Source organism: Ursus americanus, chromosome 9 (assembly GCF_024610735.1).
Source record: "Ursus americanus isolate L20-20 chromosome 9, mUrsAme1.1.p, whole genome shotgun sequence".
In the NCBI taxonomy this organism is placed as follows: Eukaryota; Metazoa; Chordata; class Mammalia; order Carnivora; family Ursidae; genus Ursus; species Ursus americanus.
Window position 1 is genome coordinate 4,076,606 of NC_142135.1, and position 14,882 is coordinate 4,091,487.

The 14,882-nt window shown below is 54.5% G+C and overlaps 1 protein-coding gene across 1 annotated transcript in view; it reads left to right on the plus strand.

Moving 5' to 3' along the window:
* The window catches only part of KCNK9 (potassium two pore domain channel subfamily K member 9), an 88,900-nt gene extending 75,375 nt beyond the window's left edge, over positions 1 to 13,525 (plus strand). The window contains exon 2 of the mRNA XM_087864593.1: positions 327 to 13,525. Within this exon, the coding sequence (XP_087720719.1) occupies positions 327 to 1,168 (842 nt within the window). The 3' untranslated portion in view covers positions 1,169 to 13,525. The remainder of the gene's footprint in view (positions 1 to 326) is intronic.
* The last annotated feature ends 1,357 nt before the right edge of the window (positions 13,526 to 14,882 follow it).

Sequence of the window (14,882 nt, forward strand, 5' to 3'; positions counted from 1 at the left end):
GCTGGCCCCAATGAAATGCCCCCAAATGCTCCCGTCCCTAAGCGCCAAAGGACACTTCACTGATTCTTCCTTGTTCTTCTCCCCTCACTCCGGGATATGGCAGGCCCCAGATTCCATCCCGATGGAAGTGCCCCGACCCCCTTCCCAACCCCAGCCTCAAGTGACACCTCTTCCCTGGCCCTCCCTTGTCCTCCTCTTCCTCTCCCTGCCAGGTTATGGGCACACCCACGCCCCATGCCCACCGCAGTGCCAAGTCCGACCCCACCCTAGACCTCACGGGACCTCGCCTCACTCCTTCTCCTTGTTTTCTCGCCCCCTCCGCTCAGGTTACGGGCACGCCGCCCCCGGCACCGACGCGGGCAAGGCGTTCTGCATGTTCTACGCCGTGCTGGGCATCCCGCTGACGCTGGTCATGTTCCAGAGCCTGGGCGAGCGGATGAACACCTTCGTGCGGTACTTGCTGAAGCGCATCAAGAAGTGCTGCGGCATGCGCAACACCGACGTGTCCATGGAGAACATGGTGACCGTGGGCTTCTTCTCCTGCATGGGGACGCTGTGCATCGGGGCGGCCGCCTTCTCCCAGTGCGAGGAGTGGAGCTTCTTCCACGCCTACTACTACTGCTTCATCACATTGACTACCATTGGGTTCGGGGACTACGTGGCCCTGCAGACCAAGGGCGCCCTGCAAAAGAAGCCGCTCTACGTGGCCTTTAGCTTTATGTATATCCTGGTGGGGCTGACGGTCATCGGGGCCTTCCTCAACCTGGTGGTCCTCAGGTTCTTGACCATGAACAGCGAGGACGAGCGGCGGGACGCCGAGGAGAGGGCGTCGCTGGCCGGAAACCGCAACAGCATGGTCATCCACATCCCCGAGGAGGCGCGGCAGGGCCGGCCCCGGTACAAGGCGGACGTGCCGGACCTGCAGTCCGTGTGCTCTTGCACCTGCTACCGACCGCAGGAGTACGGCGGCCGCCCGGCCGCGCAGCAGAACTCCTTCAGCGCCAAGCTCGCCCCCCAGTACTTCCACTCCATCTCGTACAAGATCGAGGAGATCTCACCAAGCACATTGAAAAACAGCCTCTTCCCCTCCCCCATCAGCTCCGTTTCTCCCGGGTTACATAGCTTTACAGACAGCCACAGGCTGATGAGGCGCCGGAAGTCCATCTAGGGTGCGGGGCGCGCGGCGCAGGCAGAAAAAGTCATTTGTCCTGTTTGACCTCGAGTTCCACTGGCCCACCTCGTCTGTTTCGTTCTTATTTATTATTAGTATCCTTTACCGTTGTCCTCATTCTCTTTATTCCTTCTCTCCTTTCTTTTTCCGTGGTTTCCTACCTCCCCCCACCCCTCCCCACCCCTCCCCGGCGAGACAGAGCAGGCCAAAGGGAAAACAAAGGCCCGTCCTTCTCTGAAACTCGCGTCTGAGCATGGAGCATGGATTTCTTCCTTCCTTCCCAGCGAAGTATGCCTTACATTTCTGCGCAGCCCGCCCCATCTCTGGGGCGGCTTTCCCAGGACAGCTGTTGAGACCAAGACCACCAGGCAGAGCTGAGAGGATACCCAACCCAAAGTTGCACACCAGGCGGCTAGCCGGCGAGTGCCCGCGCGCGTGCTGTCTGACCTCGCTCCTCTGTGTCCTCCTCCCAGCGGTGGGTGGCTGCGTGTGTGTGCGCGTGCGTGCGTGTGCGGACAGTGTGTGAGTGAGGGAGTGCACACGCCCGTGTGCTTCTGTGTGTGCGCACCGCGTGACAAAACGGAAAGTATCAGGTATTCACAGTTTTCTTTTCCGTGACACAGTTCTGTTAATAACCTGCTTTCTGCGGCTTCCAAACAAAACAGGAAAACAAAACCCACGAGGTTTTTGATTTATCATTCTGCCAAGTCAAGCATGTTCCATCAGCGGTCTTTCTCCCAGACGTGTCATGACCATATTTTTTAAATGCTAGGTTCTAAATTATATTAACTTCTTTTTAGGGGGTGGGTGGGAAAGAAGACATGGATCATTTTAGCTTGCCAGTTCAAAAATTTTTTAGAAGCATGCACTTTGTTAAACTGGTATGCATTAGCAACGCGAGACAACGAAACTAGCACTGCAGCAGTCCAAAGCCAGTAATAACATTAATTAATTAAAGGCATTTCTCTCATCTGCAGCTCCAACAATTTTCCGTGCAACCGGAAGAGTCCGGGGAAACTGGGAGATTGTTGGAGCTGCAGAGGGTTTTGTGACTTCCCTCTTATTTATAGGACGGCGGCCGTGCTGGTGCCTTGCGCAGCCTCTCCCTGCAGAAGTAAGAAGTCAAGTCTGGGACGCTTGGATGAGAATGGGTATTAGGTGGATGGGGTTTATTTTCCTAATAAAAAATGACAGGGCATTCCTTGTTTATATATATATATATATATATATATATATATATATATATATATATATATATATATATATAATTTCAAGAAAGACAGTCTCTAATTGCATTTGATTTGTGAAGAAGGGCAAGTCTGTGTTGGTCTCAGGAAGCGTTTAGAGGCAAGGAGCCGTGTCTTGGCCTGCTGGGAACTTGTCAATCGCAGGGGACCATTTTCCTGAGTCATGGAGAAATTCCTCCCCACCGTCCCTTTGAACAACCCAAAGGGAAGGCCTGTTAATCCCCTGGGGGAGGGCTAGGCTATCGGATAGGACTCCCTGGGGGCCTTTACAATGACAGGAATAAAGATAAATCTGGATCTAAATTCCCAGAGGTGACTTTCACTTCCCTCGTCACCACCCCCGCCATGTCTGTCTTCCCCTGCCTTTTTCATAAACTGAAAGTTCATGGCTCTTGGATAGAAGCAGGCTTTGGCTTTGGCAGAAGGAGCAGCAGGAGCCCCCGTGGGACCTCCCAGAATGGAGGATCTGCTCCCTAGAAGGAGGAGACCTTCAAGATGCCTGAAAGGAGAAGGCACCAAATGCCACCAGTCCCAAGCCTTTGCACCACTGGACTGAAGCGCACCTGCCCAGACTCCGAAGAGGCGGGCACTGTCGTGTCTGGGCCACAGGGCCTGTGGAAGGGGTCTGCGAACCACAGTTCTCAACCTTCAAGGTTGTCTCCGTTCACTCATTTTTTATATTTTTAATTTTAGGGCTCCAAAATCTGTCCAGAGAATAGAAGTAATAGAAGTAATTTTTGTCTGGAAGAAATTTTTCATTGGGGGGGGTCATAGGTGCAAAAATGCTAGGGCATCTTTGCAGAGTGCTTCATGCTTTGGAGGAGAATGCTTGGAATCAGTGTGCGGTTTCTCATGAAAACCTTTGTAAGATTTGTCCTCAAATCATTTGTCCTAGTCTAAGAAGCTGATTCCTGCCATGCCGTGGCATCTTCATTCAGCCTCCAGTGAGGGCACCTGCTTCTCTTTGTCCACAGGTAGATGGCCCAGGCCTCTGGAGTCAGGGGAGCATGGGCTCAGCCCTTCATTCAGGGCTGATTCCCTGACTAAAATACCTGTTTAAAGTGGCTTTCCTCTGTTTAAATGCTTCCAGTGACAGGGAGCTCCTCCTTTCCTAGGGAAATTGAGAAAACGTTCTGTATCCTAGATTTCCACAGAGTTGACCATTCTTTATAGCATTAAGGATTGTAGGATGAAATTTTTTCTGTCCAGTGATGACCACCAACCTAAGAATTGAAAGCAAGGTGGAATCTGTCTTGCTTCCATCTCTCTCCTAGTTCTCTGTGCTTGGCTACCGCTCGGCCCTCTGAAGGGCAATCAGGGAGTCTTCTCTTCCGAAGTTGAATACCCTCATCCTTGCTTGGAGTTTTCAGGGCACAAGGGGCAACATTGTTCGCCTCCTTTGGGATGTGCATCTTTTCCTCAGATGGCCTGATGTGGTCTCTGGCCAAGGAGTCCTCCATGCACGCCAACGAGGTGCTCTCATGGGGACAGCGAGTCAACGGCCTCCACGGTCCTTCCCGCTTGATAAAATGGGGCTGGGGCATCTCTACCCAGAGAGCTTGGCTGCCTGAGATGGCTCAGTCAGCAGGAGAATCTCCAAAAGCCGAGAGGAAGCTTAGTCGAGTCACCTCGCTGAGCTCCCTCATTTTCAGCGAAGGAAACTGAGGCCCAGAAAGGGGGAACTGGCATCTCAGATCAGTCGGCCAGGCCCCTGGTCTTCCCAGGTGTCTCTCCTGCTGTCTTCCTGGCTGTGTGGTCGCTGCTGTTGCTTACGCCTCGAAGGTCCCTCCGCACCTCAGGCTGAGTCTGTTCCTCCCTCCCACAGCCGGTGACTTCTTTCCTAAGTGTGGTTTCTCAGCGCCCCCCCCCCTTCCAGGGAGCAGTGCCCACTCAGCGAGGGGGAGAAGTCACATGAGATTGTTTGAAGACGGTTTTCAGCTTCAGTCAGGATGAGCTGAGGAAGAGCCATGTTCTGTCAGAATCACAGGAGGCTGGCTGGCCACCCACTTCTAGAAGTGGGGTCTAGAAATCAACATGCCTCGTAGGTCCTTAAAGAACTCTCGGACTCTTGCTTGAGTGTTTTCCAACAGAGAGATCTCAATCCATCCTCTCCACCAAAGATAGGAGGAAGGTGGGCCGTGGCACAGGTCTGGGTGCTTTCTAGAGACCTTCCCGTTTTACTCTTGACCACACCCATCTGGGCGGAAGGTGCTATCATGCCACGGGACCGGTAGACCCTTCTTGACCTAGGCGTGAACCCACTGTCTGGGTTTCGAGATGCCTGGTTAGCGCCAGAGCTGGGGTCCGGTCTCTTCCTTCCATCCACAGCACTCTGGGCTGCCTGGTGCTCCCTGAGCATCTGTTGTGCTCCTGCTGGACGTCCCTGACCGGGAGGAGGTGCCTGCATTTGGGCATGATCACAGCAGGTCGTTTGCAGCCCAGAAATCCCCACCGGGAGAGGAAGCAGACGGACCCGCGCTGCTGCCTGGAGGCCTGCCTTTGCAGGTGCTCGAACCCCATCTATAAAAAGGGGAGAGTGACTGCAGAATTTGGCTCACCGTTTCTTCTCTGCACGTGGGGCCTTAAGTGGGGGAACGTCTGGACAGTAACTCAGAAGCCCACAGAGAAATCTAGGAGGTCACTTTCCTCTGCCTCACCTAGATCTGAAAGCCTTGTGGATCCCGATTCCTAGCGGTGATCAACCAGCAGCTGGAAGCTGGAGGGAACGGGTTAGAGGCATTCGTTGTGCGCACAGAGCTGGAGAGGGAGGTAGGAGAGCAGACAGCAATCAGAGGAGAAAAACCACCCACCACTGAGGTCTACGACCCTATTTACTTTCTGCAGTTTTTATAGGATAATCAGCCCTAATGAGGATACCAGTTATAGGCATCCATCGAGGTGTAAGGCCTGAGGCCTGGGCTGGACTGTGTCCATTCCAGTAGTGTGATGGATACCATCCCCTGAAGTGCCCTAGTGCGATGGCTTTGCTCCAAAAGGGGGTCAGCCTAGGGGCCTGTCCTGTGCAGGCCTGCTGCCAGGGCCCCAGTGTGGGTTTCTTCCAGAGTTATGGCTTCTCTGGGACCTTGGATACATCCCAGGAAAGGAAGGGTTGGCAGGGCAGGGAGGAGCCCACACTTCCTGTCTCACTGGGCCCCCAGAAGTCATTTCACCTCCCTGGGCCTCTGTTGCTGTCCCCCAACACAGTGGGATGGGATAGAGTGGGCGGGACTTAGGAAGGCCTAGCACAAAATGAATTTGACCCATGAAGACCTTCGGCCTGGATGTTCTAATCAGTGGGCACATTTGGAGGGTGGGACACCAAAGAGAATACCAGAGACCATCTCGTCTGGCAGGGGGCTGGGGAGATGGTGCCACCGCTTGTCCCCTTTCCAAGAACAGAACGTCATTGCACTAACCGGGCCCCATGCATTCCAGGTTCCCCAAAGCCCTGGGCATAAATCCATTTTTATGTGGCTCTTTCTTGACCACCCCTTGGTAGACGCTGCTGTGTCCGGGGCCAATTCTATTTCCTTATGACTCTCCCCCACCAATTTTGTCTGGAAAATTCCAGATTAAAGAAGAGTTGAAAAAAGTATGATGAACTTCTGTATACCTATCAGCGAAACTCACCAGTCTGTACTAATTACATTTGCTTGACCCTCTCCCGCCCCCACCCCGATGTGTTTGGAGGATGAAGTGGGGTCTGCAACTTTTAGGTGGTTCATCCAAAGAGAAAATGATCTCCTGGGAACAAGAGTGTTCTCCCAGAGAACAGTGCCGCTAACACCCTGGGCGATGGAGCATTCATGCAATATTATTATCTAAAGTGCAGCCCACATTCACAGTTTCCCAACTGTCCCCAAAATGGCCTCCAGAGCTTTCTTGTGAATCCGAGAGACAAGGTCACCTCCCACATGGCCTGTCTGGTTGCCCCAGTTCGCTCCCATCTAGGACATTGTTCCTCCTCGTTTGTCTTCCATGACGTGGCCATTTTGAGGAATCCAGGCCCGTTGTCTTGGGAGACACCCCCATGATCTTCTTCTGTCTGCTGGTTTCCTTGTTGAGGGAACTTTAGGAAAGACAACAACACTGCTGTCCTGTGTAACCACGATGAGTGCATTATGTCTGGCTCTCTCGAGACCTCTGTGATTACCTCTCTCATTGTAGAGAAGTCACATTAAATGTTGCTCTCCTCCGTTGGAGAAACTAGTGGAAGCTTCTAGAAGGGTGTCCGTGAGTTCCTGGATGCTGGGTCTCATTGCCAAAGCTGAACACCACTCTTCTATTTCTGACTCCTGACCTGGATCTCTCTGCTGTGCGAGCACCAGCAATCCTTACCCTGAACACCTGTGGGGGTGATCCAGCTAGAAATAGACGAAGCACGGAGATGGGCTTTCAGCGAGTGCAAAGCTAGCTAGCAGGTAGAGCCCAGGAGGATTGCTGTAAGGATCCCTGTCAGCTGGCTGGGGCGCTCTGGCTCCTGGTAGGTACTCAAGTGAGTAGTAATGGTCGCGGAGACTTTCCCAGCATTAATAATCATAAAGCTGTAACTGGCTGTGGTAGCGGTGCTCTTTGCCATTAAGGCCTGTAATTGGGACCTCTGTCTTTGAGATATTTGCATTGGCAAGTTCTATAGCGTGGATTTTTCAGTGCTCATAACATAAAGCAGTTCACCTGCTGTGGTGAAGTAACCTGTTATTTTGATCAAGAAAATATGCCCATTCAGACTCTCTGAGCCTTTGCCCCTGCTGTTCCTGCTACCTGGAATGCCTCCCTGCTGCTCTCCGGCGTGGAGCTGGAGAGGGGAGCCTCTCACTCAACCTTCAGAGGCCCCTGGTGGACTCAGGGATGCCGTCCTGTGGGCTCCCTACTTCTCTGTCGTGTGAGAACGTCCTGGGAAGCCAACTCTGACGGCCCTGGCCGTGAGGGCTGTAAGTGCTGTGCAGTGCCCACAGCGGGGAATAAAGACGATCAGATTTCTAGCTGCTTGCCTAAGTGGCCATTCATCCCCGTGATCAAGGCGTAGCTTAACTTCCATGCAGGCAGTGGCTCCCTCCCTGGAAATCGATGCCCAGCCATGTGCTGAGAATCCATCACCCGCCATTGGCCATCCAGTGGCACCTGCCTGCTAGAGTGGCATATGCCACGTGCCATAGACCACGAGCTGCCCACAACTGGCCACTTCCCTTGAAGTGGGTGATTGGTACACCTTTGGTCTCCAGAAGGACGTTTGTGGCCTTTCACCCTGTAGTGGGGGAGGGGGCCTGTGATGGGAGGGTCTCCAGGAGCCAGGTCAGTGCCGCGTTCTCGCAGAAGTTCTGTTAATAGAGGCTGAGCATGCAGGAACGCACGGTGAGTGACAGGACCCTCGGGCCCTGGCTCCGCACCTGCCAGGCACGGCTCTGGGGCCCTGGGACAGAGGGCAGACCCTTCCTGCCTCAGGGGGGCAGCTGCTCACCCTGTGGCACCTCGCACAGTTGAGACTGGCTCCTGGCACTCACAGGTGGGGGGTGGTTTTCCCCCTCTGAGCCTCAGTTTCCCTAGCTTTAAGGTGGAGGTTAGAAATGAACCCTCCCACACAGAGCAGCTGTGGGAACTGCAGGAGTGGCTTTGACCGGGCACCTGGTCCACGCCGGGTGCCTCGCAGGGGTTCTCACTCAGGCCAGTGCCTGGGCTCCTATGGGTTACTCCTGGCACTTGAAATGAAGACGGAAAGGCGGTGATGGAGTCTGAGGAATTCAGGTAGGGCTTTGTGGAGGAAGTAGGTTTTAGAAATCTGAGGGGAACCCTGAAGAGGCAAGTGGGTGCTGATGTAGGAAGAGGCGGGGCCCGGGCCAGGGCACTGAGTGCGGACGCGCCAGGAGCACAGATTACACCCAGTGCTCAGTGGAACCCTGCCGCAGAGCCTCACCTGCCCAGTAGGAGGCAGTGTGACTGTGACCTTCACAAACTGGTCACATCCTAAGTCGTTCAAGCCACTCTCATGCTCAAGAACCTTCCCTGGCTCCCCAGTGCCCACACAGCAAGTTTATTTCAAGGCCCTTCCCTCTCACGCCTCGCTTCCATGGAGGACCTGTCCACCCTAATGTCCCTACTGGGACATCCTCTTGTGACCAAGCTCCAAAGATAGAGCCCGGAGTCTCCCCAGACTTGAATCCTGTGGAGTCCTGTGGTTTAGGTGCGGTTGACGGTTGCGTTTTGTTTTTCTGAGTCTTGTGGACGTTCGCTGTCATTTGCACGGGGGAACGTGTCTGGATAAGGTCCACTTCGTCTTTCACTTGGGCGTCCAGGGGACTCGTCCTGATGAAGCCGAACCGCTCTCGAAGATTAGCCTGAACTAACAAAAGGAGGCTGTGGTCTAATTCCTGGGCTCCCTTGGCACGAGGATTTGTCAGTGGCTGATCAACTCCACGAACAACGGATTTTGTGGCTGCCTGTGACCAGGGCCTCGGGGACGGAACTCAGGCCTCATGGGAGTTTTGAGATGCTGGTCCGGGCCCCTGTTCTTTGTCCATGTTTCTCCCCTGGAGCTGGAGCTTCTTGTGGCTGTGGTGCTGAGGGCAAGGTCCTTCGAGTTAAGGGGTCCGCAGAAGAGGCCGGGTGTCTGCTGTCTGGGTGAGCGTTGGCGGCTTAGGTCTGTTCTTTAGACCTTTCTTCCTACTGGTGCGTCCAGTGTAAGGACCAGGAGGTATGGCCAAGGTCAAGGAGTGGCATTTGTATGGAGCTCCGCACACCCCCCCCCCCGCCCCGGCAATGCCACGTGGACTTTGATTTTGAAGTGAGGCCTCTGGGTAATGGAGGCTGAGGGAGCCTTGGCCGGGGGGAAGGAGGTCTAGCCTAGGAAATGTGTGCTGAACCCAGGTTCAAACCTTGCCTTTGTGATTTGCTGTGTGACCCAGGGCAACTCACTTCACTTCTCTGGCCTGAGTTTCTTCTTTCTAGACTAAGGGGTTTGGCCAAGGTCCCAAGATCCCAAGATGCCACCCTCACCCCTTCCCCCTGCCCCGTGTCTGCCTCATTCTCTCTGCCACCAACTCCAGCCTGGGGAGGACTGGCTGGACCGATGTCAGCCAGCATCTGGAAGTATTTACCCAAACACCTTCTGTTGCAGGTGATGCTCTCCCAAGTTAGATTTTTTTTTGCCGGCATATGGTTCCTTAATTAACCAATAGCTTCTTGCGGTGTCTTTGCTTCATTCCCTTGGCTGTGCAAGGCTCCCTGGCTGTGCAAGGTGCGTGTTCTAAAGAGAGAGCCTGAGCCCAGGGCAATCTGGGACTCCGTATCTGTAGCACTTGCTGCACTTACAAGAACACAGGTATGGCCCCCAGAATTTGCCTTCCCGCTAATCCTGAAACCCCGGCCCTGCCCCTCCATCTACCTCTGCTCTTAACCTGCTGCTTGCTTGTCTTGTCCTGACATCAAGGTTCTCTTTGCTTCCGGGGAGGGTGTGGCCCTGACCTACAGAAGCCGCTGGCTCAGCACAGGGTCTCTCGCCAAGCCCCATCTGACTCAGGTCAATGGTCTTTGCTCTGCCGGCACAGAGCCAGGATGGGTCTTGGGCCAGCAACCAGAGCAGCAGGGACTTCTGTGGCTCCTGCGCACTCCTGCTGGGTGGGGGTAGGCGCCGGGCTCAGGGAGGGGACATTGCTGGAAGGGGGCCCAGGGCCCTGACTGCACACTTCTGGCCCTTCTCTCCCAGGCTCTGTGCTTGGGCTCACAGGGAAGGGTGGGTCTCCCTGCTTGCCATAAGAAAGGGACACAGGGGACTGCCTCAGGAGGAGGCAGAAGAGGGTCCCTTCCAGGTGAACAGAGGCTTCATGATAGGGGAGGCAGCATTTCACATGGGCAGGCTTGGGGCGGGAGAAAGTTCTAGGCCCTCAGGAAGAGTATTTGCTGAACTGACCAGCTCCTTCACGTGGTTCAGGCAGCCAGTGCTGTGCCGGTCACCAGGGACGAAAGCCTGAGAGCAGAGCCGTGCTCAGACAAGCCTGTGATTGTTCTTACCGGTCATGCAGAACCGTGGCCACAGAGGGCAGGCCCCTGGCGAGCAGTGTGGGTTCTCTGCTCCGGAGGGCAGGCTGGCGGACCCAGGCAGGATGCAGGGGGCTCCACAGGGTGACTCAAGGCACAGGCCTCCGAGAGCCGCTACAGGGTCCCCGGCAGCAGGCAAAGGGCCCGGCTGTGGGGGACGGAAGAACTCGGGTTAAGCCCCCTCCGTAGTCTGCTCGGTGTCACCCGGGGAGGTCACCCTCTCTGGGAGGTAGGCCTGAGAAGGGTCTGGAGGAGGACTAAGGTTCAGATAGGTCATCCTGGGGGACATGCCCCATCTCTCTGGGCCTTTGTTTCCCCATCTGTGAAGGAAGGATCTGGAAGGGTAGGATTGTTCCAGATGACTGCAGGTAGAAAACCTGGTCTTGTAGGTGCGGCCTAGGTTCTATCTGGAGCTTTGTGGGACACACAGCCATGGCCTTGCTGTCCCCGGTGCCTCCTTGCCTGGTGACCGTGGGTTCCAGCACAGGAGGAATCAGGGCGGGAGGAAGCAGAGGAAGACACGCCCAAGGGAAGGTAACTCTACTTGGGGAAGCTTCAGTTCTTCACGTTTTCCCGTCACCTCTGGACCCCGATGGCGACCCTGCCAGAGGTCCCGGTTCAGGTTTGCGGAAGCCTCGAGCCTCCAGAGAGCAGGTCTTGGTTCTGGGAGGCTGAGCCATCGGCCTTGGCCAATAAAAACAAAGCCTCAGCTCCACCTCTTCTAGCCCCTCAGCACAGGGGGGCTGGCAGCCTCGGGGGCCTTTGTCAGCAGCTGGCCCTGGGTCCCTGCCTTCCCTGTCGGAGTCGGGCCAGGTGGCCTCGGGCAAGTCACCTCTTACCCTCTTCTGTGAAGGATGAAGTGGCCAGGTGAGAAGCAGGTGTCCCCAGAGAGGTGCAGGGGGAGATGAAGGCAACCACTGGGGCTCTTGGCTGACATTTCGGTGGGGGACAGGTTTGCAGGAGGGGCAGGGCCAAGTGCTCCCAACAGAGGGTCCCTGACCAGGCCATCTCCTCTCTCCTAGGGACAGCACATTTTCCGGGTACAGCTCTGTAGACCTCCTCACCCCGATGAATCCTGTCTCCACCCCCTTCCTCCAACCCTTCTGTTAATGGGTTCTCCTTGGCGGCCCCACCTCTCAGTTCCCAATGGACCAGATGCTTGGTGATGGTGTGGGTGGGAGGTCTTCTGGGGACCCGAAGCCCACTGTCCCCCCACTGCAACAAACCTTGTGAAAAGTCTTGCCATTCCTTAACCTGAGAGGATGGAGCAGCTCCGAGGTGTGAGCTGAGCCGTGGGGGGCCTGGTGGCTCCTTGCAGCCCCCCCGTGTGGTGGGGTCTGCTGCTTATTTACAGAACACGTGGGGCCTCTGCGGGGAGCCAGGCTCAGCCAGAGGCACTGTGGTGAACCGTGGTGACCGTCAAGGTCTCCAGCCTCAGAAGGCTGACCTCCAACACGCCACGTGCCTCCAGGGTGCCCGGGGTCTAGAAACCGAGCCGGGGGGCAGGTATTGGAATCAGAACACACCTCAGTAACCCCTACAGTTTCTTGAGCTAAATTATAGGACTTGGGTGGAAAAATAAAAATCCAATGAAAGGGAAAACGGGATATTGGGAATCCAGGGAAGCAGAACCCACAGTTACTAGAATTTCTCTATAATTTGATGGCTCCTCAGAGAATAACACACTCTTGAAAAAGGCTAATTATATATTTGTTTATTCCATCTACAAATAGCCTTTTGACGACCACTTGGGACTGGAAGGGACCTCCAGAGGTCATCTCGGTCCACCCTCTGCTTTACCAGAAATCTCCGTGGAATATAGGTATTGCCCTGGGTTGGGAGAAACTGTTGGCCCCACTGAGGGAACTTCAAGGAGGAAAACTGGCTTACCCTGACTGGAAGGGTTGTCTCCTGTGCCCATGAATGTGGATCAGGGGGCGGGGGTTGGTTTGCAACTAAACAAACAGACACAGAATTCAGGGAGGAGGAACAGGTCTAATCCACTGATCTGGTTAACAAGGAGGAAGAATTTCTAGTCTGTTCCCAGCAGGCCAAGAAATTGCAGATGCTCTCTCTAAGATGTACAATTTTTAATGTCAGCCAACCGTGTGTCCTCGTACCTCAAAACTTTAACAAGAAGAAAAGCATCATTTGTGACCCCACGCATAGAATAGTTCAGGTCGAATTAGTTCCACACTCACATGCATTGAAATGATGGGCATATACACACAGGGGGTGCTCTCTGGGGGGTGGGGGCACGGAGGTGGGGATCCTCACGTATTCATTTGGGGGGTGTGTGTGTGTGCGTGCACGGACTGGGTTATCTGGATTATTATTTCGGGGGGGCATAGCTGGACAGTTTCATGTCTGCGTGGTAAGAGGACGTGGGTCTGGTTCTGATGGTGCAGGTGTGGCTGGAGGCCCCCCCACCAGAACGCTCCCAGGGGAGGGTGTCGGAAATCAGGACATTTCTACCAGAAGCTCAGCCACGTTGCCGGTGGATGGGTTGGGATGGTTGGTCCTGAGCGCCTAAGCTGGGACCTCCCTTCCCACCCTGGTGGGTGTTTGGGATTGGACCCCAAGTCTCCCTGCGGTCCAGGCATCGGACCTGTGGTGGGAAGCCAGACCAGATTCGGCAAAACCCGTGATTCCAACCAGACCACAGTGTACCAAATTCGAAGCAGCCTACTGTTTCCTTTTCTTGTGTTTCCCTTTTGTCGATCTTCTCCGGCCCTCTCCACCTGTGGGGAGGGCGCCTTCACAAATGGCCTTAGCATGCCGTTCTGAAGTTTAACAGAATGAGACAACCATCGGACGAAATCAGAGGTATTTATTATCACAGCTTACCTGAAGAATGACAAACAAAACTGTATCACCAATGTTTACAAGTCCAAGTAGACATCCAGCCCGTGTAAAATATGTAATTTATGCAAGGGATTGCATCTTTCTTTTGTAACGAATGCACTAAAGCAGCCCTGTATATATTTTACAATGTCTTTACAGAAAAAAAAAGAATCATTTACTGTAGTGTTGTAAAATACTGCACTTTTCTAATTTTTTCATTAAAATCTCTATGGCACGTTTGCAAATGTGTCTTGGTCTTCCTTCACTACGAAAGGTTCAGAGTCCCCTTGACGCAGCTTCCCCCCATGTGTCAGTCACCTTCTGAAGGCTTTCTGGAGCGAGGTGGAGAGGGTCTGAATGGGGCAGCCGTTTGCCTGTGGTCCTCCCCGCTAAGAGACCTTTTTCCTCAAAACCCCAACAAAGATCTCGATGGAATGGAGACTGATTTGCCCATTGTTGTTTTTCTTTTCTGGTTGAGGAACCTTAGCTCAAAACATGAGCTTTGCCCTTTTCACCTGCTGTCCAAGTGTGGCAGGGAGAAGGGGGAAGGGAAAATAGGCAGATAACAGGAGCTCAGGATTCACTCTGCAGTGGAGGCAAAAATCCACTCCTGGGGACCTGTGGTAGCTGCCCGGATGTGAGGGGCTTCCTGACTTCGCTCGTGTTCCAGAGTCTCAGGCATCACGGAACTCATCCGGGGATGTCAGGGTCAGAGCTTCTGCAGGAGGACGGGGGGGCGGCATGGCTCTCAGATGTGGGCATCACACTCACCAGAGGGCTCCCCAAAACAGATTGCCAGGTCCCAGCCTCCGTGTGGGTCCAGGATGGGGCCGAGAGTGTGTGCTGCTAACAAGGCCTTGGGATGTGGATGCCGCTGGGGTGGGGGCCCCACCTTGACCCCAGCCCGTGGTCTCCATTCTGTCCCAACTCTGAGATTAAGGGGAGATTCTGGCCGAAAGCACCTCATGGCCACAGGGGGAGCCCTGCAAAGCCGGGCTCCCTTCGGCTGGCCTTAGAGGAAATGTGCTCGTCCTGGCACAGCTGCTGTCCTCCCAGCTCCGTGTGGCTTCCTCTGGTGCTTGCTGGAGCCGTGTCCAGGAAACAGACCAACCCTGGCCAGAGCCTGAGCTCTCGGTGGCTTACGTCACTACGGTCTACCCCCCAAACGAGCACCTTGTTTCAGGAGCTGGGTCTTCAAAGCCATGGGTGGGCGAATGGTCTGTGAAGAGCCAGCGAGCACACAGCATAGACTAAATGCAAAAACCGAACTCCCCCAGTGAGGCAGGAAAGCAGCCAGAGGCCGCATATAAAGGAATAGGTGGGACTGTGTCCACTCAAACTTCATTGTTGGAGACTGAAATTTGAATTTCAGGGCATTTTCATGGTAAGAAAATATTATTCTCCTCTTGGTACTCTCCTTCATTTAATAACAAAAGTCATTGAGCTGGGGGGCCATGCAAAGACCCCCATCATTAACCCCTCAGGGATCCCTTGTGTAAAAGGTCAGGGAGGGAGCCAGGGCGTGACGGCCGTCCATCAGGTGCCAGCGCCCGGCTTCTCCCAACAGCACAGGGGCTGAAAGGTCACGG